This window comes from Haliaeetus leucocephalus, unplaced genomic scaffold (genome assembly GCF_000737465.1).
Source record: "Haliaeetus leucocephalus isolate CR32 unplaced genomic scaffold, Haliaeetus_leucocephalus-4.0 Scaffold897, whole genome shotgun sequence".
Lineage (NCBI taxonomy): Eukaryota > Metazoa > Chordata > Aves > Accipitriformes > Accipitridae > Haliaeetus > Haliaeetus leucocephalus.
The window spans coordinates 2,159,632-2,180,691 of record NW_010973333.1 but is presented as its reverse complement, the minus strand read 5'-3'; the positions used below and the strand labels follow the sequence as shown (position 1 = coordinate 2,180,691).

Below are 21,060 nucleotides of genomic sequence, written 5' to 3'. Positions count from 1 at the left end.
ACGTTTTATATAGGTACTATGAGAAATACATACCAGATCACTTAAGCGTTTTCATATATTTGAAGATGTAGTTCAAAAAATGGAAGATCCTGTTTCTGACTCAAGTATTTGCCTTTACTTGCAGCATAATTGATAGTGCTTGTTTTGGCCTAGACGACTTCATTAATCTATCTTTCCTTTGTAGGCATCTGACTCTTTACTGGTGCAGACTCCGGCAGTGGTTCCTGGTCCATGCCAGCCTCCAAGGCTACAGGGTAGACCGAGAGCAAGAGAAATTCAGCTGCGCTGGGGTAATTCAATTACAACTATTAGTAAGCATAAGAGAGCCAAATGTCTTATGCGTTAAAATTAAATAAGCTTTTCTTTCTTTCTTATTTTTAGGGCCACCTCAGGTAGATGGTGGTTCACCCATTACCTGTTACGGTCTGGAAATGTTTCAGACAGAAACCGATGAACACAGAGATGTTTACCAAGGCTCTGATGTTGAATGCACAGTAGGCAGCCTTCTTCCAGGGAGGATGTACAACTTCAGACTGCGAGCAGCTAACAAGGCTGGGGTAAGGAGGCGGTCTGAAATGAAATTAGTTCCAGAGACTGCAATCACTATTAAGAATCTTCTCTTTTAAAAGAAGCTTTTCACAGTCATTTTAAAATTAGTATTTCCTAATTTAGGGTCATTTGATTCACATAGCTTATTGTTGTGTGGGAACAGACAGTTAAACATCAGTTTATAATAAAGGGGATTTTAGATGAAGGGAGGAGAAAATAGCTAATTATGTCTTATATCTGAATAATAGTATTGGCAAAGGGTTAGGAAATGCTAAGTACTTTGTCTAAGCATTGTTGCAACTTTAATATTCTCATGTGAAGTAAGGTAGTAAATTATTTTCTCTATACAGCTTTGTAAATTGATTGACCTTTATTTTTACAGCTGTTGGTGTTTTAGAACATAACAATTTCCTGACTCTCTTTTTTTAATATATTTAGTTTAACTTCTGAGTACATGTTCTATCAGATACAAGGATGTTTTCTCTATTTGGACTATTAAATGTGTTTAAATCAATTGTTGCTGTAGAACAAGCTTTATTAAATTATGTATCCAAAGTCCTGATTTAAAGATAGAGAGTCAGGGCTGCTTGCATTTGTTCAATAAAGTTCTCTTCATAAAAACTGTCAGGATCAGTTGACACTCTTTGTGGAGAGGTCTGCAGCTTAAGGCTTTAAAGCACTGACCTAACTTTTTATCCCACCCCACCCACAAAGAGGCATTTATAACTCAAGCATTTTTTGAATCCTTTATTTCTTTTAGATAGGTATAAATAGGCAGTTACAAATTGTGTTATGTTACAGTGCAGCCATCGTGTAACTTCAAAATAAGGATTTGGATAGCGCTTTCCTGTTTTGCCTGAGAGTTTGAAGTGTCAATTTTATTCTGATTGCATTTGCTGTAGAGAAGAGTAGTCTTGCAGCTATTCTGGAGAATAGTTAGATACTGAAATAAATCCTGAATCCACAGTCCACAAAGATTTATTTTATAAGCAAGTAATACAAAGTTTCAGGCTCCTATTATGTGTCCCTAATACGGTAAACTGTTATTTAAAAAGTAGTCATTTTATTTCTACAATTTAGTTGTATCAACTCCCTTTTTAATAGTTTGGACCTTACTCGGAAAAATGTGAAATAACTACAGCACCTGGACCACCAGACCAGTGCAAGCCCCCTCAAGTGACATGCAGATCTGCTGCATGTGCTCAGGTGTCATGGGAGGTAAGAACGCCATGTTACGCCTATCTTGACATGATTGTCCTCTACATTTTTAAGTTCAACTTTAAAAGCTTAAGACTCTATTTTAATCACATTTTTAAACATACTTACCTGATTATGCAATACTTGGTAGGTAAAACCTTCAAGTCATTCATCATAACATCACGTCACAGCTGTAAGTTGGCAGCCTGCAGGTACTTGAGATCTTACTTTGCTCTTTTGTTAAAGAGTTTTGCCACAACTGCTGCCCTGCATTTCTGAGTGATGCAGGCTGTTCTTAAAATTCTTCTTTAATGTAGTTATCTTTCCTCAGAGCGATTATATTCACATAATGCAATAGATTACTGTGCATTTGCTGGTTTTATAAGCTGATTTAATTTATATAATTAGATCAGTAATAATGTAGCAAAAGCCTCACAGACTTCCTATAAACATGTAGTATTTAGATATCCGATTAAAAAAAATGCAATAGATAAAAATTAAGCTTGTAAAAAGGAAGATTCTATCTGGGAATACTGCTTAAACACAGCTTTTCAGTGACTTGAGATGGATTGAAGTATCTGAGCTACAGAACTGTACAGAAAATAAGATTAAACTATTTTATTTACCTGGAAGGTAGAGTTCATGCTTCCTACTGGGTATGTCAGAGGAGCTCTCTTTAAATGTCTACAAGACAAGGCTTTTTGAAGAGATCTCTTACAGTGTTCAGGTAGGATTAATTTGACCAATGTTATACGTCCGCTTTATAGAATCACGGAGTAATTAAGGTACAAGTGGACCTCTAGATGTCATTTAGGTCAGCCTTCCGTTCAAAGCAGAGCTAAGTTCAAATTTAGGTCAGGTTTCTCAGATCCTTGTCCAGTCAAATTTTACTTCTCTCCAAGGATGAAGATTCTGCAGCCTGGTAAAGCTGTCTCTGGGCAAACTCTCTCACACTGTAGAATTTTTTTTTCCTTTATGTCTAGTCAAAACAACCTTTAGTGCAAGTCATGACTATTGTCTCTTGTCTTGCCACTGTGCCACCTCCAAGAAGAATTTGACATCATCATCATCTTTGTATCCTCCCAGTAATTTAAGGCAGCAGTAAGATCTCCCCTTCACCTTATCATCTTAATATCAAATAAGCCTTACCTTTTTGTTGCGTGTTGCACTCCCCCTTCACGGCCCTGCACTGGGATTACTCCATTATGTCAATGTCTATCTTGAATTGGGGAGCCTGAGACAGGACATGGTACTGGAGATGACACCTCACAAGTGCTGAGTAGGGGGGACTTATTACTCCTTTTAGCCTTCTTGCTGCTCTTTTGCTAATACAGCCCGTCTGTAGTTCGCCTTCATCAGACACACATTGCTGACTCACGTTCAACTTTCTCACCAGGACACACAGGTTCTTTTTTGATAAAGTTGCTCCTCAGCCTGTACTCTTCTATCCCAGGTCCAGGACTTTGTGTTTGCCTTTGTCTCGGTTGAACGTCTTGAAGTTTGTATCAGATCCTGCTTGTTGAAATTCCTCTGGTAGCCATACCCTTCAGCATATCAGATGCTTCCCCCCAATTTGTTGTCATCCCTGTTGTCATCCTTGGCTTGGACTCCCCTACTTCTGTTAAGGTGAACTGCATTAGATCTACAGCAGCAACAGTGGTAACATTGAGAAATTACTCCGTCTTCACTGACAGTTGCACAGCCATCCACAGCTGCGTTATTCTCTCCCCAAACACATCTCATTGTAAATGAGAGAAGGGAAGGGGAGTCCTTGTCAGTCACAGCTCAGGAGCATCAAATGTTATCCTTTGAAATGCTCTTTGTATTCAGTCACTTGTCTTCACATAGCCTAATGCTGAAAGTAGCAAATACTTTTCTCTCAAGAGAAGGGTAAAGAAAAAAACATGCTTTGGAGCAATTATTATCTGCATCTTGGAATATTTAATCCAAAACAGCAGCAACATTTTTCTTCTGCTTCCTTTGTGATCTAAGAAATTTTTTGATGGGGGGAGGGGGGTGTTGGCTTTTTTGGTTGGCTTTTTCTTTTATTACTTAATTTCTGATATCTTTCCATGGTCTCATATTTTAGTCTGGCACTGGTACATATGATTTTAACTGTACTTCAAATTATTATTTCTAAGGAGTATTAAACCATTCAACTCCCAAAACTGGGAGGCTAAGTTTGGATTCCTAGAGCAGGTAGTGAAGAAAAACAGGCTACTCGAGCAGGCATTTCAGTCCAGGTCTGTGGTGTTGCTTAGGTGTCTCTCCCAGTTGCTTCACAGCTCTTACTTTGGGAAAAGGCAGAGCACACAATTTTCTGTTTCCCACTATGCTTGCAGCCTAGTTTCCATGCACAAGAGCCATGATGTGCTCCAAAGGAGGAGTCCTTTAATCTGTAAGATGAAGACACTAGGCACCAGTGTGCTTTTGCGTATTGTCATCCCTGCACTATAGGCCCAGCCAGGGAAAACTCTGGTACCCTAAATCACCCTCTCAGGAAGACCATCTCTTGCCATTGACTGTTCAGACTCCTAAGCCAAATGCCGTATGCTGAATGGTCTCTGTATTTAAGCAACTGAAATCACAATTACTTTGTATAGAGTAGTCTCTGCAAGAGTAAATACTGTTTTTAAAGTAGAGGTGACCCAAGGCCAGTAATGCATTCTGATTTTGTGTTGTACTAAATTAAAAGTCAGCAAAGAAATGGGAGGGTAGCATTCCTGTGAAAAAAGCCAATATAGATGTGGTGAGTTTGCTTGATTTAACTTCTATTTATATCCATTTTAAAGGTTCCAGTGAGTAACGGAGCTGATGTCACGGAGTATCGACTGGAGTGGGGCGGTGTGGAAGGATGCATGCAGATCTCCTATTGCGGGCCTGGGCTCAACTGTGAAATGAAAGGGCTTTTGCCTGCCTCTATATACTACTGCAGGGTTCAGGTAAAGACGTAAAACTCTTGTTAGTGAAATCTGCAAACAGGAATTGACCCTGCCATAAAACCGTGTCTGCTTTGCATTTGCAGGCAGTGAATGTCGCAGGCGCGGGCCCTTTCAGTGACGTAGTGGCATGTATGACTCCAGCCTCTGTACCTGCAGTTGTGACTTGTCTTCGGGGACTAAGTGAAGATGAAGTCGAAAGTCCACACTATTCTCCTTCCACATGCCTTGCTATAAGCTGGGAAAAGCCTTGTGACCATGGATCTGAAATCCTTGGCTACAGCATAGATTTTGGAGAAAAGCAACCAATAACTGTTGGGAAGGTTCTGACCTATTTTATAGATGGCTTACAGCCAGATACTACCTACAGGTATGCCGTGCACAGCTATTTGACAGCCTGCTGTTTCTTCCACAAGAGCAGATTTATTTGTTTGTTTCCTTGTATGTTTTTTATTCTCTGCATTACTTTCAGAGAAGCATTAGTACATAGCCATGGAGCAAAAGGAAGCTTTGTAGTAATGATCATCACAAATAGATGAGCTGTGCTGTTTATTTTCTTTCAAGAACAATTTATCTTAGTTTGTTTATCGTGGTATTGTTGTATCTGTCTGGTTAATGTGTCAGTTTAACCGAATTCAGATTACAGATTCAGATTCATAACTGGTTTTTGGACTGGTTGCTTCATAGATAGATGGCCTCTAATCTGTTTGACAAGATAAAATCCATCCGAGGAAGGACCATGTCCAGTCTTTATTGACTGGACTGTCTGATCTAATGACAGCTCATCACAACTTGCAGTGCCTTTTCTGCAGAAATAGCAAGTATTTGGGTGGCAGCATGAAGAATATCAATTTGAAAATCTATCAATCAATTTTAAACCTCTTTTGAAGAATTTTAGTTGCTAAAATCATCCCTTATGTTTTGCCTATGAGTTACTGAAGAATATAAATGTAAAAATCAATAATTCTGCCTGGAGGCACTCTACATTCCTGTTACAAAAACACGTCCTCAGTGTTAAAGGAGAATGTCAGTCCCACTGAAGTCAGAACTTAAACCCACACTGGTTTCAGTATAGTTAGGATATCATCTAGATTTGGTTTTACTTTTTTTAATGCTCTATGTGAGACTACTTTGTTTCTGTGTGCCTTATAAGTATTTAACAATAATGCTGGCAGTTTGAAGAGCCATTGCTCTCTGTGTCAACAGACTGAAGAAGAGAAGCTTCTATTGCAGAGATACTTCTGTACTTCCACCCACAAAAGTGCTTTTGTAGAATGCACTGTCAATTCTTTGTGCAAATAAAAAATGGCATGTATTAACCTTAGTTCTGTGCTATAATAAATTAGCATAATGTTAAATATTACTATAGTGAAGGAGAAATATTTATTTATAAGCCTGCACACACATTTGTGCTTCAATATTTTGAAATTGTGTGGTTGATTGTTTTGGAATTTAATTATTGTGATTACTTTTTTCCAGTTACCTAGACACTATTTTAGACAACCAAATGTTGGTCTGCAAAATGAGATTAGACACACTTTGCTATCTATGGCTACCTGTGAGATTTGCAAAGAGCCTCAGATTTCTCCTGTTCTCTGCTTTTTCCTGTTTAGAAATAAATTTCTTGGCTACTTCTTTTAATTCTTACTTGTAAAATTAATGCCAGCATTGTTTTTCATGGAATATCCAAAAAAAAAAAATTATCCATGAATTTTGAGTTCTACAGACCCCTCAGCCGTGTGTCCTTTGACTTCTTCTGGTTTTCCCCTCTCCCTTCCAAGCAGACCCGGGATCCTTTTGTTTTCAGGCACGCAGAGATGTGTTACCAGTGAAAACAGCAAGAGAGGTGGCTGGGCACCATCACTTCATTTTCACATGAATCAAATCAGTTCCAAAAAGCCTGTAAAACTTTTCCTGATATAATAGGCAAAGATATGGATTTACCTCTTTTGAGGGTAGGGTGGTTTTACCTTTTCTCATCTCTCCAGTGTGGCTATCAGAAATTTTGGTACAAGGCCTGTGGGTCAGGAAGATGGACCACTCTTGAAGTAGCTGATAGAGCTTTTGCATCTTGTCACTAAAGTGAATGATGCAAATGTGCTAACATATTTTTATTTTTAATCAGTCCAGCTCCTTAAAATGTGGCAAGGAAAGTGACACTCCTGCATGTTAAATATTCATGACAGTCTATCAAAGCATAATATTGATACAAGTCTTCACTGTAGAAAATACCATCTATTTGGTCCCGTTATTGTCTCTTGAATGTGAATGGTGGAAATGACCAGTTATTTTTTAGAATCTAATCCCAAGTTAATTTATTCTCTCTTTTTTCAAATACTAGAGTACGAATTCAAGCCCTAAACAGTCTCGGAGCAGGTCCTTTCAGCCACACCATAAAACTGAAAACAAAGCCTCTCCCCCCGGACCCACCTCGCCTGGAATGTGCTGCATACAGTTCTCAGACCCTCAAGCTGAAGTGGGGAGAGGGCACTGCAAAAGCATTAACTGACTCCATTCAGTACCACCTTCAAATGGAGGATAAGAACGGAAGGTTGGTTTTGGCGTTGGCTTTAATTTGCCCTGTATCTCTGTTGTCCGATGCTTGGGAGATGGCAGCGAAGGGCAAAATTCCGTATGCTTTGCTGAATTTACAACAGACATAGGAGGTCGTCTCGTCTGGCAAGGCAAGAAGGGCTCTAGTGTTCTGTGCTGGGAAGTACCAGATTAAAAACTTCATAGTTTTTTATTTACAGTTCAATATGAAGAGTTTAATGAAATGTTTTGTACCGGCACACTTTTCTCTCTCATGTTTGGTTAAATACTTTGTCAAAGTATCAAGTGTAATGAGTCTTGTGGATTTTATATATTGGAAGGGGTGAATTCTTTACTCTCTGTTGTCTTTACTCTCTGCAATTACTTTTAGTGGAAAATAAACTCGTATAGTACAAATTATTATTTCAAGGGATCCCTTCTCTCACGTTAAATTGGAATGTAAGCTGAGATGGTACAGCAAGTACCCTTGCCTAAATGGTAAAATGAACAGTACTGCTGCGCTGTGTACTGTGTCTGAATCTCTTGAGTAGCTTTAGCTTGACAGTGAGACAAAATAGATCTGCTAGGTGAAATTGCTCTGCTGTAAGAGGAAAAGAAATTAAGACTCTTAACTGGAAAGAAATTCATTGCCATTACCAAAGACTAGGTCATGTGCAGGTGCCATCTGTTTTAAATTAAAAAAAAAAGAAAAAGTCAAAGTAGATGATAACCCCTGCAGAAAGAGAGAAGCTTATGCTGTGTCCTGGGGATACCAAAATTGAAAATCAGATGAGGACTGCCAAGATCAGTCTATGTGAGAATTACAACATCAAGGAGAGCGGCCAGTCTACAAAGCTCTCAGAATGGGACTTGGTGTGCACTACAAGTGCGACTCTGGCCTCCCGTGCGGATCTGAGTGAGCTTCATCAGTCGCCCGTCTCTGACAACGATGGAGAAGAGCAGCTGGATCCGTGACCCTTTCTTAGGTGTAGTGAGGGAGAGTTGCTAAGGAGCAAAAAGCTAAAGTCTAGTTACCTAATTTTGAAAAGCTGAAGATGTTGGGAGGGTAGATGGCCAAAAAAAAAGCAGTGTATGCATCTCATTGAGAGAGAGGACTGTTATCCTTTCCCATTGTTTCAAGCGCAGAAGGGTTTCTGAAAATGCTTAGGGTCGTTTTTGCCAAGAGACAATCTGTAGTACTCTTTGTTTAAAGGAGACTCTTATTTCAAAGACATGCGAAATAAAAACTTGGCCCTGGAAAAAGAGCTTATTGTTTTACAGTAATGCCAGAACACTGTTTAACTCTGAAATAAATACTTCTGGGCTTCTCATTAGATTCCGGGAAATTAAGGGAATAGATTTCAAGACAATACTGTAGCTACTTCAGAAATCTTTTTTCTGTGTTTACAATAAGCTACTCTTTCAATTTTCAGGTTTGTATCCTTATACAGGGGACCATGTCATACATACAAAGTACAGAGACTCAGTGAGTCAACTTCATACAAATTTTGTATCCAGGCATGTAATGAAGCTGGTGAAGGTCCCCTTTCTCAAGAATATGTTTTCACTACTCCCAAATCTGTTCCAGCTGCCTTGAAAGGTAAAGGTGTTCTTTTTTCATTTGGGGGGTGGGGCGATGGCAAGTTGGTTTTGGTGTTGTGTTGTATTTGGGACATTTAAAATGCTAAGCCCTTTTCCAAGTGCAGGTAGGCATAGTAAGGGAATGCTCTTTTCATGTAATTGCCTAAAATATTCGCTCCAAAAATGAGAGACTTGGAGTTTATGCATTCTTTGACATAAGAACGTTTGTACTTGGAATCCGTGCTTACCAGGAGAGAGTGACCAGGCTGTTACAGTAATTTGAGGTGAAAATTCTTCCTAGTATGGTTAGAATAATTTTAAGAATAGCAGCTTTTTTTTTTTTTTTTGCATACGATACACACTTGCAGTCACCAAATTTTATTTGCTTTCTCTTGGATGATACCTAAACTAGCAATGGAAACGTATGTGAATCATTAGTTGTTGTTCCAGAAAACACTGTAGGAAGAATACGTTTGAATCTGAATCTTTTGTTTCTCTGAGAAAATAGCAGATAGAATACAGTATTTTACAAGTCATTAGAATATAACATTAAGTGATGGGGAAAGCAGAGCTCACTGTCACACTTGTGTTTTCTTCCTGCAGCACCAAGGATAGAGAGAATAAACGATCACACTTGTGAAATCACTTGGGAGGTTCTGCAGCCCATGAAGGGTGATCCAGTTATCTACTGTCTTCAGGTCATGGTGGGAAAAGACTCGGAATTCAAACAGGTATGATGTGTTTTAAGCTATTGTATTTTTTCTTCAATTAGTATTTGTGGTAACTAGTTTAGATTAAAGATTATTGTGTTCCAGTATGGTTTTAGTCACCATGCTAACTTTTTGTTAGTAAATAATATAAGGTAGTATCTCCTAAAACCATTGCCACAGAGAGAAGAGATTTCAGTAATACAAATACTGCAGTAAGTTGCAGCCTCTCTGGGTTACACTGATGTTTACTAAATACAACTTGACACCTCAAGTGGTGAGGAAATTGTCCACTAATGGGAAGAACTGACAAAAAGAAAACATCCACCCCATAGTACAGAATTGAGGCTTACAAGAAAAAGAACAAAGGGTTCTCTTTGCACTAAGAGCTGTTTGAAGACAGTGAACAATATTATAAAAGCTGATGTTGTCAAAGTCGTACTTCTGTACAGAGAACCACAGACAGGAGAGACCCCCTACTTATGCAGGGTAGACATTCAGGTGTAGGGAAACTTCTTTAATGTAAGTCAGTGATTAGTTTTTTACCATAGGACCATTTCAGTAGTAGGGTGTGCTTGTAACTACAAGGATCGAGCAGGTGAGAGTGTGTGTTAATTTCAGGTTTGATTATCCAAAGACGCAGTTTGAAACACCAAGCTACAAATTAGTCTGCATTTAAAAGAGGATGTGCAGTGCTAATTTTGCTTCCTTATAAACTGCCTGATAATTGACATGAAATTAGGCTTGGAAATTCTGTTTCACACTATTAAGCAAGCAAGTTTCCTTCCAGAAAGGAAACGATTAATTCTGATATATTATAATTTTTTTATAGGTCAATATTAAATAAGTTTTGCATGTGCTTTACTAGATTTTAGGCCTTCATATTTTCATAATTTACAACTTCTAGTGCAGTGCTGTGTTTGTTGTGTCCATTTGTTAAATTTTTCAGTAAAAGGTGAACCATAATCCAAGGTGCTTGTTATCTTGCCATGTGAATATTCTTTATTGTAACTTTTAAATTGTAAATGCAACATTAGGTATGTAAGTAAGGTGTGGTCAGTGTTGCTTCTAGACACGGAGTCAAATCACGCTTTGATGAGCAATGTGCATTGCCAGATGAGCTGGACAAGAAAATAAAGGTTATGCTTTAAGCCTGGAAATAACAAAGTAGACTGAGGTGCATGATTTCCTTTTGCCTCTCCAGAACAGTTTAGCGCAGTAAATAAAAATAAAACAGAAGACTAGTTTGCAAAAATGAAAATTGGAACAGTCAAGAAGTAAGCACTGTCTAGATGGCCTTTAAGATACTTGGACACGATGGTGACGATTTCCTTTGACGTGGACAAAAAATAAACCGCCTGGAAGTCCACTCCAAGCTGTTTACTACCATTTCCCTGCCAAAACTTCACTCTCCTCTCCTCCTCCTCCCTGATCCGTCAGCCAAGTTGCTCACATTGATGCTCCCTACATTCTTCAGACAAAATAAGTTAGTAATCTGCCGTTTGAGCTATGTACATCAGTCAGGCTCTTAAAGGGGTTAGGAAGCAACCACATAAATACCCCGGCGAACACATTTGAGGGGAAGGCAACTTCTGGCAAGGGACAGGGGACAAGCGGCTGAGGACAGTAAGCCATGCCAGCTGTGGCTGGAGTAGGATGTGTGTCTGTGGCCTCTCTGCTCCCTACCAAACACATGGTACAAAGTCGCAGAATTCAGAGGATGCTGCACGTCCGATGACCTGCCTTCTCTCCGTGTGGGAGCAATTTCTTGAAAGAAAGAAAAGTCTGCAGGTTGTAGATTGCAGTAAAGCTCAGCTGCCTGGCTGTCAGAGGACTTTCTAAGTCTGTGAGTAGCCACAGGCACAGCAAGAGCTCTTCAAACGACAAAATTGGAGATTTCCTGCTTCTTTCATTGAATGGTTGGTAGTTTGCATTTGTGAAATACTGTCTACCAGTGTGATAACTGTAGGGAAAACCTCTGCATCATGTGATGTTTCTGTGTCCTGCTACCAATTAAATAAAGCAAATCCAGATAATGGGGGAGGTGAAGGGGTTTAAAGAGAGAAGTCGAATTGTACTGTGCTACCCACCTAATAGCTCAGTACCTATTGATATACCTATAAACAGAAAATTGTGCCCACATGGGACTTCACTGGCTGTTACAGGACCTTTACGTAGCTACAAATTAATTAATTTGGGAAACCAGCATTTAGATTTCACTGAATTGAGCACTCCGTGCTGAAGAGTTGTGAACTCACGTTAATCAGCCAACTGAGAGACTCTTGGAGAACACCCTGATAAGTGACCTGTGTTTTGGGATCTGACGAGATTAAGAACCACAAGAGGATGCCTCGCGGCTTCTCTGATACAGTGTTTAGTGGGATAAATTATAGTATTTTAAACACACAGTATCTTAGCTACAACAAAGGATGTTGGATTGGATTAGACTTAATGAAGTAGCTTGATACAGAGTTAATTACCTAAAATCCTGTGCTACAGTATTGTGTATTACATCCCATGGTGTAGTACTTACATGGTGAGTGGTCAGTAAAACACTTTAACGCTGGGGCTTCTGACGGAGTTTATTTGGCGTGTGCTCATCATGCCGTAAAAGCACGTGTAGTTCTCTTCCTGTGTTTCACCAAAAGTCTCCGGTCCTTTATCTGGCATTTAAATGGCGTTTGTGAGCTTTTTGTCCATTTTTCTTTGGGTGGGTGAAAACACTGATAAGGAGTCACATCCTTTCCAGTTACCTTCACCACAGCCCAAACCATACCGCGAGGTATATGTGTACGCAGGACGTTTTCACTTGACGTACTGGGTGTTTTTTTTCTTCCTCGCCAGATTTATAAGGGTCCAGACTGGTCATTCCGATACACGGGCCTGCAGCTGAACTGTGAATACCGTTTCCGCGCGTGTGCCATCCGACAGTGCCAAGAGACGGCGGGTCATCAGGACCTGATAGGCCCCTACAGCGCACCGGTGCTATTCGTCTCCCAGCGGACTGAACCACCGGCGAGCACCAACAAGGACACTGTGCAAACCACAAGGACACAATGGTCACAGAGCGACCAAGTGTGTGCTGCTGTCATCCTCGCACTTTTTGCTATCTTTTCCATTCTGATTGCTGTTATCATTCAGTACTTTGTAATAAAGTGAAGAAAAGAGATTTATTTTAGAATGCTGCCCATTACATTTTACTTTCTCATAATCTAAAAGTAATTCTATCCTCTTGCTTTTACAAAAACAGGCATTTAGCACCGGCATTGGGACTGATGCAAACCTTTTCAGCCACTTCAAAATGCTTACTGGTAGGTGTAGGCTGACACATGTTATTAGAACGCAAGCCACAGAAATACAATCTTTTCTTTAATATGCCTTCTTGCAGTACAAACTCTATATGGGGCAGGCAAGTGGTGTGTAATGGAAAGGGTTTGACCAGTAAACACGAGCATAAAAATGGTTTCCTGGCCCACAGTTGTAAGGGTTGCTACCATAACCGGGAAGAATGTGTAGATCGCATTTAAAACTTACACTAACAAACTTGTGCTGTATACAATATTAATCTGATGCTGTGAAAGCAATTTAGCGCTGTATTTCTACCTCCTCATTTGTCTTAATTATTTGGGAAGCAGGATTTATGCTGAAAAACAGATGGGGCTTTTCTCAGGCAGCAAATAATAAACTGGACGGAAGAGTATGCATGAAGGAAGCTTCTTACCTGATAAATGTGGAGTTCTTCACTGCAAGTAGATGTTTTTGAAAGACTACAAGGGGATGGCACAAGTGGTTTATCTTACCCCCAGGATTTGATGTTTACTTACAAAAATGCCTCTTTTACTTCTTAGGAATAGAGAAGGGAGAGCATGAGAGAACTTCTTAGACTTATTGTTTAAATTGAAATACACATTTCCAAAGTTGACCTTTGATTGGATGCAGTTTATACAGACGTCTGTGCCCTCTGATTTTGGCTAGTTAATAGATTTTTGAGATAAAATTCAGTATTGAATTTTTGCTGTTTCCCCAACATTCACTTGCCATATCCACCAGCATCAAGCACTGCCTTTTTTTCATTTTCTTTCTGTCTTTCTTTCTTCCTTTGGGGCACCAAATCAGAAGACGAAGTGTAGTAATTTGCACCAGAAAACTTAAAGCTGCTTTTTTCTTGAGATCCTAATGTTTAATGTAATGTCTCTTTGGATACTGTACCAAATTGTTGATTGCATGTAGTTAATGTTGCATTAGAGCACTTTGCAATTGCATAACTCATCAATGTTTTGTGAGCTTGCATTTGTGAGTTCTTGGATGACCAGACTGAATTTTATCGAGTATCCCATTGAACATCTTGCTAGATGTCAATGATTGCCAGTGACACAAAGCTTGTAGTGAAACTATCTTTAAAAAAACAAAAAAATAATCCTTGTCTCATCACACTTATCTTATCTTATTTGTTATACACTTTGTAATTAGCTATTTTTAATTTATTTGAGTTACAAGATAGTGGATCATTAATGACTTATAGTTGTGTTCAGTTTAGCATTTTTAATGGTATTAAACACTTCTGTCAGTCTTAATAATAATAAAAAAAAGGAACCTCTGTCTTGTGCTTTGAAGATCTCTGAAGAATTTCTCTTATATTAGAACGGGCATGTATTGTAATTGTTTATACGTCCAATGATCTGTGCTGTAGAATAATGTTGCTGAATTTCATTTAAAAAAAAAAAAAAGAAATGGTGAAGAACTTGGCCTCCACATGGCAAGAACGATCTGTCTTTAAAATGTACTGTATGTTTACATTTTATTTCGAATTTGTCATTTGTACGTATAGGCTGATACCTTCCCGCAGGATACCGCGATAACTGATGTTTTCTAGAACCTTCTTAAAAGTGCCATGTTTGGCAGTGCAAATGAGGTTGCGTGTAACAGCCCAGAGATTTCTTACAGTTGAATGTCTAAAACGGTAAGATTTGTTACTACAGTTAATCTGCAGTGACTTAATGTTTTTCATAGTAAAATTCAAATGAGCTCCTATTTTTGATAGTCATTTAATAGTGTATTTGCCATTTGAGCCTCAGTGCGTATTACTGCATTGAAGACAGTTTTTAATGTAATCTTAATTTTACCTCATATACTGTACATTCCAAAAATAAATAATAAGAAAAACTCTAAACTTTTTAAAACATTATAGATACACTACCAAACATATCACTTTACAATTGTACAACGTCGGACTCCATGAAGATGAACCTGTATAGTCTGATAGAAAATACATAAACTATGTAGCAAAGTATCTTTCAAAATCTGTGGAAAATAAAAGTATCATTCTTTTTTGTTGGTGTCAGTCACTCCTGTTTGCACATAATGCTGCCGCTGAAGCACTTTTTCCTTTCCCAGTTTTTTCCTCTTGCTGTCAGGTGGGTGGGGAATGGCAGGGCTGAGGCGGGAACAGCAGCAAGGGCAAACTGTGGCCGTGGACGCCCCACGACAAGCAGCGGTGCTCAGCGCTGCCAGTGCAGGTGTTCGTCCCCATCAAGGCCAACTGCCTGGGGCTCTGCATGGTCAGCATGGTGGGCAGCATCCTGATGGTGCTGGTCATCCCTGGTGACATGAAGACCGCCACCGTCTCCGACCTGCTCATCCTCCTGGGGCTGCCCTTCGACCTCTGGTACTCCCAGCCCTGGATTTTCGGGCAGCTGCTGTGCCGCCTTCCCCCCCACCACCACCTCAGTGAGGGCTGCACCTACTGCCCCACCCTCGCCATGGACTCTGGCCACCGTGTTCTGGGTCACCACCACCTCCTACTTCATCCTGCCCATCATCTGCCTCAACATCCTCTATGGCTTCATCGGACAGGAGCTGTGGCGGAGCAACGCCTGCCTGCAGGGCCCCAAAGCAGTCCTCCAGGAGAAGGGGCACTGCCAGACCTTCAAGATCTTGGGTGAGTCCCTCCTCCGTCCCCCCTCGGGCTACGACCAGGGCTGAAGCTCCCACACAGGGTAGGGATAGCGCAGAGGGAACATCCCAGCCACGCTGGTGAGCCCTCCAGTGCTCCCGGGGACCACCACAGCAGGTATTTTGCTCAATCGCAGCTGAGGTTTCACCTGGTGTAGCACTGCACATCCAGCAGCATGACTGCCTTCTGTAGAAATATCCTTTTTCCGAATCTTACCAGGCAGAACCGAGTACAAGGGAGTCTGCAACTTCAGAAAAACTGTGGTAACGTCAGTCATCTCTTCCAGTGGGCAGCAACACCTCTGGGTAGTAAATTTCTGCTTCTGAAAAATAAGTTTGATTTTCTTAGCAGTCTTTTGTAGCTGTCCTAGGAGTAAATCCACTGATTGCCCAAGCAGGCTGAAAAACAGCAACTTAACCCTCATGAGCCATTTGCAGACAAATTGTATAATACCAAAGCGCTTCCTGCTGATGTAAGATGCTGTTAATTTTTAGTTCATTTTCTTAGTCACACGTTCATTACCCCAACATCAGGCTCTGGAAAGTTAGAGATCCCAGTCTTGCCTGGGGCTTTAAAGTTTGTAAATAGTAACTGATCTGAAGGGGAAAAAAAAAAGGAAAGAAAAAAAGAAATCCAACTATTGATTAATGAGCATAAAACAAAATGTCCTGGTTATTTTTTTTCCTACCTTTAATGAAGGTTTTACATGCTACATGGGAGACTTCTTTTACCAAGGATGTAATCAGCTGGATGGAAGCAGTACAGCACAAAGAAAAGAAACTAATAAGCCTGAGAGAGTACATCTTGCTAACTTAACTTGAGTAGGCACAAGGTTTTGCAACAGAAACATCCTTGTCCACAATCTCCTTGGGACCCACTGAGCCAGACCAATTCCCCCTTACCTCAGAGAGCCAGCAGCACTACACATGTGATTTATTGCAGGCATGAACTTGCTTTGGCTATATCCCTTTTTTTTTTAAGCTCTGAGAAACACAAAGGATGTTCCATAAATGATTACTTGTTTCACTCAGGTGCATTTATAAACAAAAATAATTAAAAATATGGATACAGTAATATGCTTATTTAATTGTTCCTCATCTGCTCCTGCTAGGTTGCCATTATAAGAGCATCTGTATTGTGCTAAAACGCAACACAATACCACAAGAACAGCTGGAGTGACTCAGGCTAGAGATCCATCTAGTCAAATATCTGCCTCCAGCAGTAATTGTCTGGGGAAACGTGTAAGAGCCTCAGTAGAAAAAAAGTCCACTGAATCCAAGACCAACTACACTGGAAGTCTTTAAGTTGGCAACCATCCTGTTACAACAGTGCAAATTCAGTGGGAGCCTGGGTGACCAAGGTGCAGCCCTTACAGTAGGGTCTTTTTCAGTAACATAGGCATGTTAAAGAACAGCTCTGTAGCACACAGAGCTGCTGCGCGCTTCTGCAAAAAACACCTCGTTCTGACTTTTGACTTCATATCACATACATGGCATTACAGACATTGCCAAGGGGAATCGTTGTTGTGCCTGATGTTATTATATGGATGTTACACCACTGTTAGTTGCTACATTTTTCTCAGCAAACTCATCTCATTGTTTAGCTGAAGATTTTACTGGTTACCTTTTAATCCAAGGCTAAAACTCAGACTTGATGCTATTCCTGTTTTCATGGTTTTTCCAACAATTTAGTGCCATTATTTCTATATATCATTTGTATCGATTAGAAGAACCTGCAAAATCAGCCATATAAAATTTAGTTTACTTGATGCTTGAAAAGTTAACTTGCTTTTTAACTATCAATCACATGTGTTATTTTGTCTTACAGCTGTGGTGGCTCTGGCCTTTGTAATTTGCTGGTTGCTTTTCCCCACTGGCAGGATCGTATTTACAAACACCCAGGACACCAGGATGATGCTGTTCTCCCAGTAGTTTAATATATTCACTCTGCAGCTTTTCTACCTAAGTGCATCCATCAACCCTATCCTCTACAACCTTATCTCAAGGAAGTACAGGGCAGCAGCCTACAAGCTGCTGTTGCCATGCCGAGCTGCAGAAAGGGCTTTCATGGTAACAAAAGATGCTGGTGGCTACAGGGAGACCAGTGCTAGCACAAGAAACGAGTTTACCACCAGCTTCCGAGACTGAGCCCCGCGCTTCTCCAGGCATTGTCTGCAAAGGAGGGGAACTTCCTTGTCACAGGAGAGTTGCAAAAAGGTGGACATTTGTCAGAGCGTGTGGTATTTTGTAACTGTTTGTATTTTGAAATACTTGTGGTTTTGTTAACAGAGCAAGCAGCAACCATAAAGTAGTGAGAACGATGTGCAGCTCGTGAAAGATAACTCAATAGGAAAAGCTGAAGTAAACCCCATGTGAGTTGGTGTTAAAAAAGATTAACCATTAAGAAGGGCTGGGTCGATTTTTTTTTTCCCCAAGATATAGGGGGAGGAAGCCCTTGCTTTATGTGCCTTCAGGTTTGGGGCACTAAACCTAACCTCAAACTCCCAGCAGCTGCAATGAATCTCAGTTCAGTCTGGATTAGCAGTTAAAGGTGGGAAAACACACCCTGGAAGAGCAGCCATTGCACTAGCACAGGTCCCATCCTTCCCCACAGCCCCTCCTGGGCGTTGTCCCACAGCCCACAGGACAGAGCAGAGCTCAGGCAAAAAGATGGGGCAGGAGATTAAATTCAGTGTCTTCCTTTTTCCCGTGACACTCCAAGGCAAACTCTGAGCTAGCATGCTAAGTCTCTTCTACTCACTTGGTCTCAGGCCAGGGTTTCCACTTCTGCTGCCACCAGAAGGTCTCAGCTCAGAGCACTAAGGGGCACAGAATGACTCAGGACTCCTGCTGGGAGCAGCTTTGCTTCCCTCCATCTAGCCTGTTGGGTTTAATTCTCAGTGTCACACATTTTGACTCACTGGACCCATTTTTCTTTCTGAAAAGATGACAGTAAATAAACAGCTGTCACTCTAGGAGCTCCCCAGTGGACAACCAGCGGCAGGTCTCCTCATCCCACCCCACAGCCACCCTTGAGGCCTAGCACGTCCCCCGGGTGCACCCAGGGACGTACCCACACGGTCCGTGTTCAGCACATGCTGCATCTTTGCATCCCAGCCGCCGGCTGCTGCGTGGGGAGGTCTCGCCTCGTGCTCTCATGCTGTGATGGACCAGCTGGAGCCTCCCGAGGAGCCCAAGGCTCACTCAGAGGCCCTTGCTCTCCTTCCCGGCCGGCACAGCTGAGCTCACCAGCCCCAGTGGCAGGCGAGGGGCTCATGGCTTCCCTCACTGCCTCAGAGAAGGTCTGTCTGGCCTCACGGGGAAAGTTGTCCCAACTGTAGGACACCACATAACTCTGGGTTACCACTTCTTCAATGCCATACATTGAGCTACATCAAGAAATAACAGGGCAGAACATAGTTTTAGAGAAGATATTGTGAGATTCCATAAACCCTCTGGGGAATCCTCAGAGAGTGATGAAACGTCCCCTGAGGACAGCAAAAATGAGAGGAGTTCTCAACCAATTTCTCAGACATGTATAAATGCAATACGTCATTTATATGACTGTAAGGGAGTCAAAAAGTAAGATACACCTCCATTAAGTGGGAAAGAACTGAGCCTCCTAAAGTCCAGCAAAGAAGATTAAAACCAAGAAACCTGGTGACCCTGGCAGACGTGGAGGCAGAAGTCACACTCAATCCACAGCAAAGTTGGTGGGGACTGAGGACTCCAAATACAAACGCTAAGTAAAAGTAAACAAAAATGAAAAATAAGCAAAAGCACAAGACATGACAACCTCAAACTCGTACAAGGCTCTTTCAGGCTATGTCTTGCTTCCTGATGTGTCTTTTATTCTGGATGCTTCTTGCATGAATGCAGCCCATCCAGAAAGTTTCTGTAAAGACCATTTTACCAGCATCTTCCCAAGATCATTTTACCCTCCTCTCTGCCTTCTTCCACTGAATTCCTCCTCCCAGGTGCAAACTTTTTTCACTCCCTCCTTGCCAGTCATCTCTCTTTGCTATCCAGAGGCTGACACTGCCGCCAAGCATCCTGTGATGTCCATTTCTGTATCCACATTTTCTGGGGCATGGAAGGAGTTCCCACACAAGAGTGCTGGTGCCCCAGCCTGCTTGCACGGTTGGGAAGAGTTCTCCCCCTAAATGCCCTCAAAGCTAATCATCCTTCAAATCTCTCCTTAAGAACGCACCTTTCTTGTGATGCTTATTGAACAGTCTCTAAACTAAAGCCAGAGCTGGGTACAAGTCAGATGTAATGTAACACAAGTGTCCTAAACCTGGGACTTCACCAAATACCACTGTTGTCAGCAACGAAGAGCCCAAATTCAGCACACTCAACCAGCCCGAGAGGCATCACCTGGAAATCACTGAAACCAGTAGGGAGTGGCAGAAATGCAAGTCTGAGGAGAGCGTGTTATTTACCTGGAATGGAAGGAGAACCACCACTGGTGTATAGATGCTACACGAGGCATGCGGATCCCTCTGGAGGGTCATGCAGTCGCTGTATCAGATGACAGCTACCCTGGCCAGAGAAGGAGAGAAAAATGCAGCATATAAGGATAAAAGTAACTTTTTTTCCCCCAGAACTTACTTAAGATATCCTACGTGACAAGGAGCAGCATGGCAGAACACAAAGGATGGTGGATCCTAGGCGCCCTCGCACCCTGCTCTCCCAGGCAGCAGCCACTGATGGGTCTTAGAGTGGCCACAGCAGAAGCAAGTCACCTCTACCCCAGTGCCCTCAAAAACTCAGCTATGATGTCAGACGACTACAAACATGTTCCTGCTCAGTGAGTGCCATGGAGCCCGTGACAGCTCCACAAGACTCAGTAGCTGCCTGCTGTTGTATCAGGGGTACCCGTGCACTGCAGGACTCCGCAATGTTTCCACGCTCTGAAGCTCTGCGGAGGTTGCAAAGCAATTCCAGGAAGTCTTTGAGAGCAACAAAAGAAATGGCCTGGCTTCTGCTATAAATCAAGGATACCAGCGTGACCAGCCTGCAGCTAAACTGATTATGAAGGGACGCTTAAGGCCCAACAAATGTCTAGCTCCTGTGCAACAAATTTCGCCCATCTTAACAAGGCAATCAGTTCCCTAACTTGAATTTAGGTCTGCTCTTTGTCTGTGCTGTGCAAATACGCCCCAAAGGCGAGCTGTGTTTTGACCCTGTGAAAGCAGAGACTGTCTACAACCGCAGAAGAGGAGGAATGGAGGGAGGCTGAGTTTCCCCCTCTCCTGCAGCAGCTGAGCATAGCATAGGGAACTTTTTCTTAATGCAGGGTCTCAATTCTGCTGGCACAAAGCCAGGCAGCATTCCCAGCCCCAGAAGTTATTTGAGGCTTCGTTTCAACAGGCTTCAGCAGAGCCTGCTGGACTGACCTGGGCAAGCTGTACCTGTGCAAGGGAATCACCTCACCCACTTAGCCCCAGCATCCCGCTCCTCCAAAGCAAGCCTGCGTGCTGACCCTAGCTCGAGGGACTGACCCTGCCGGATCAGGGCAGGACGTCGGGCTGCGGCATTCAGCCGCCAAGGAGGACAGAGGGGCAGCTGAGAGAGAACAGCAGGCAGCCTTCATGCCTTGC

The 21,060-nt window shown here is 41.7% G+C and overlaps 2 protein-coding genes across 2 annotated transcripts in view; both read left to right on the top strand.

Annotated features, from left to right (window-relative positions):
- FNDC3A (fibronectin type III domain containing 3A) overlaps positions 1–12,672 on the top strand; it is a 121,768-nt gene extending 109,096 nt beyond the window's left edge. The window contains exons 18-26 of the mRNA XM_010583379.1: positions 185–290; positions 382–557; positions 1,654–1,767; positions 4,539–4,688; positions 4,772–5,055; positions 7,027–7,236; positions 8,651–8,817; positions 9,402–9,529; positions 12,350–12,672. Of these exons, the coding sequence (XP_010581681.1) occupies positions 185–290; positions 382–557; positions 1,654–1,767; positions 4,539–4,688; positions 4,772–5,055; positions 7,027–7,236; positions 8,651–8,817; positions 9,402–9,529; positions 12,350–12,664 (1,650 nt within the window). The 3' untranslated portion in view covers positions 12,665–12,672. The remainder of the gene's footprint in view (positions 1–184; positions 291–381; positions 558–1,653; positions 1,768–4,538; positions 4,689–4,771; positions 5,056–7,026; positions 7,237–8,650; positions 8,818–9,401; positions 9,530–12,349) is intronic.
- A 2,397-nt stretch (positions 12,673–15,069) lies between these two features.
- Positions 15,070–17,605, top strand: MLNR (motilin receptor). Its single transcript, XM_010583438.1, is given in 3 exon segments — positions 15,070–15,275; positions 15,277–15,443; positions 17,286–17,605. Coding segments are annotated over 3 exon segments (693 nt in total).
- The last annotated feature ends 3,455 nt before the right edge of the window (positions 17,606–21,060 follow it).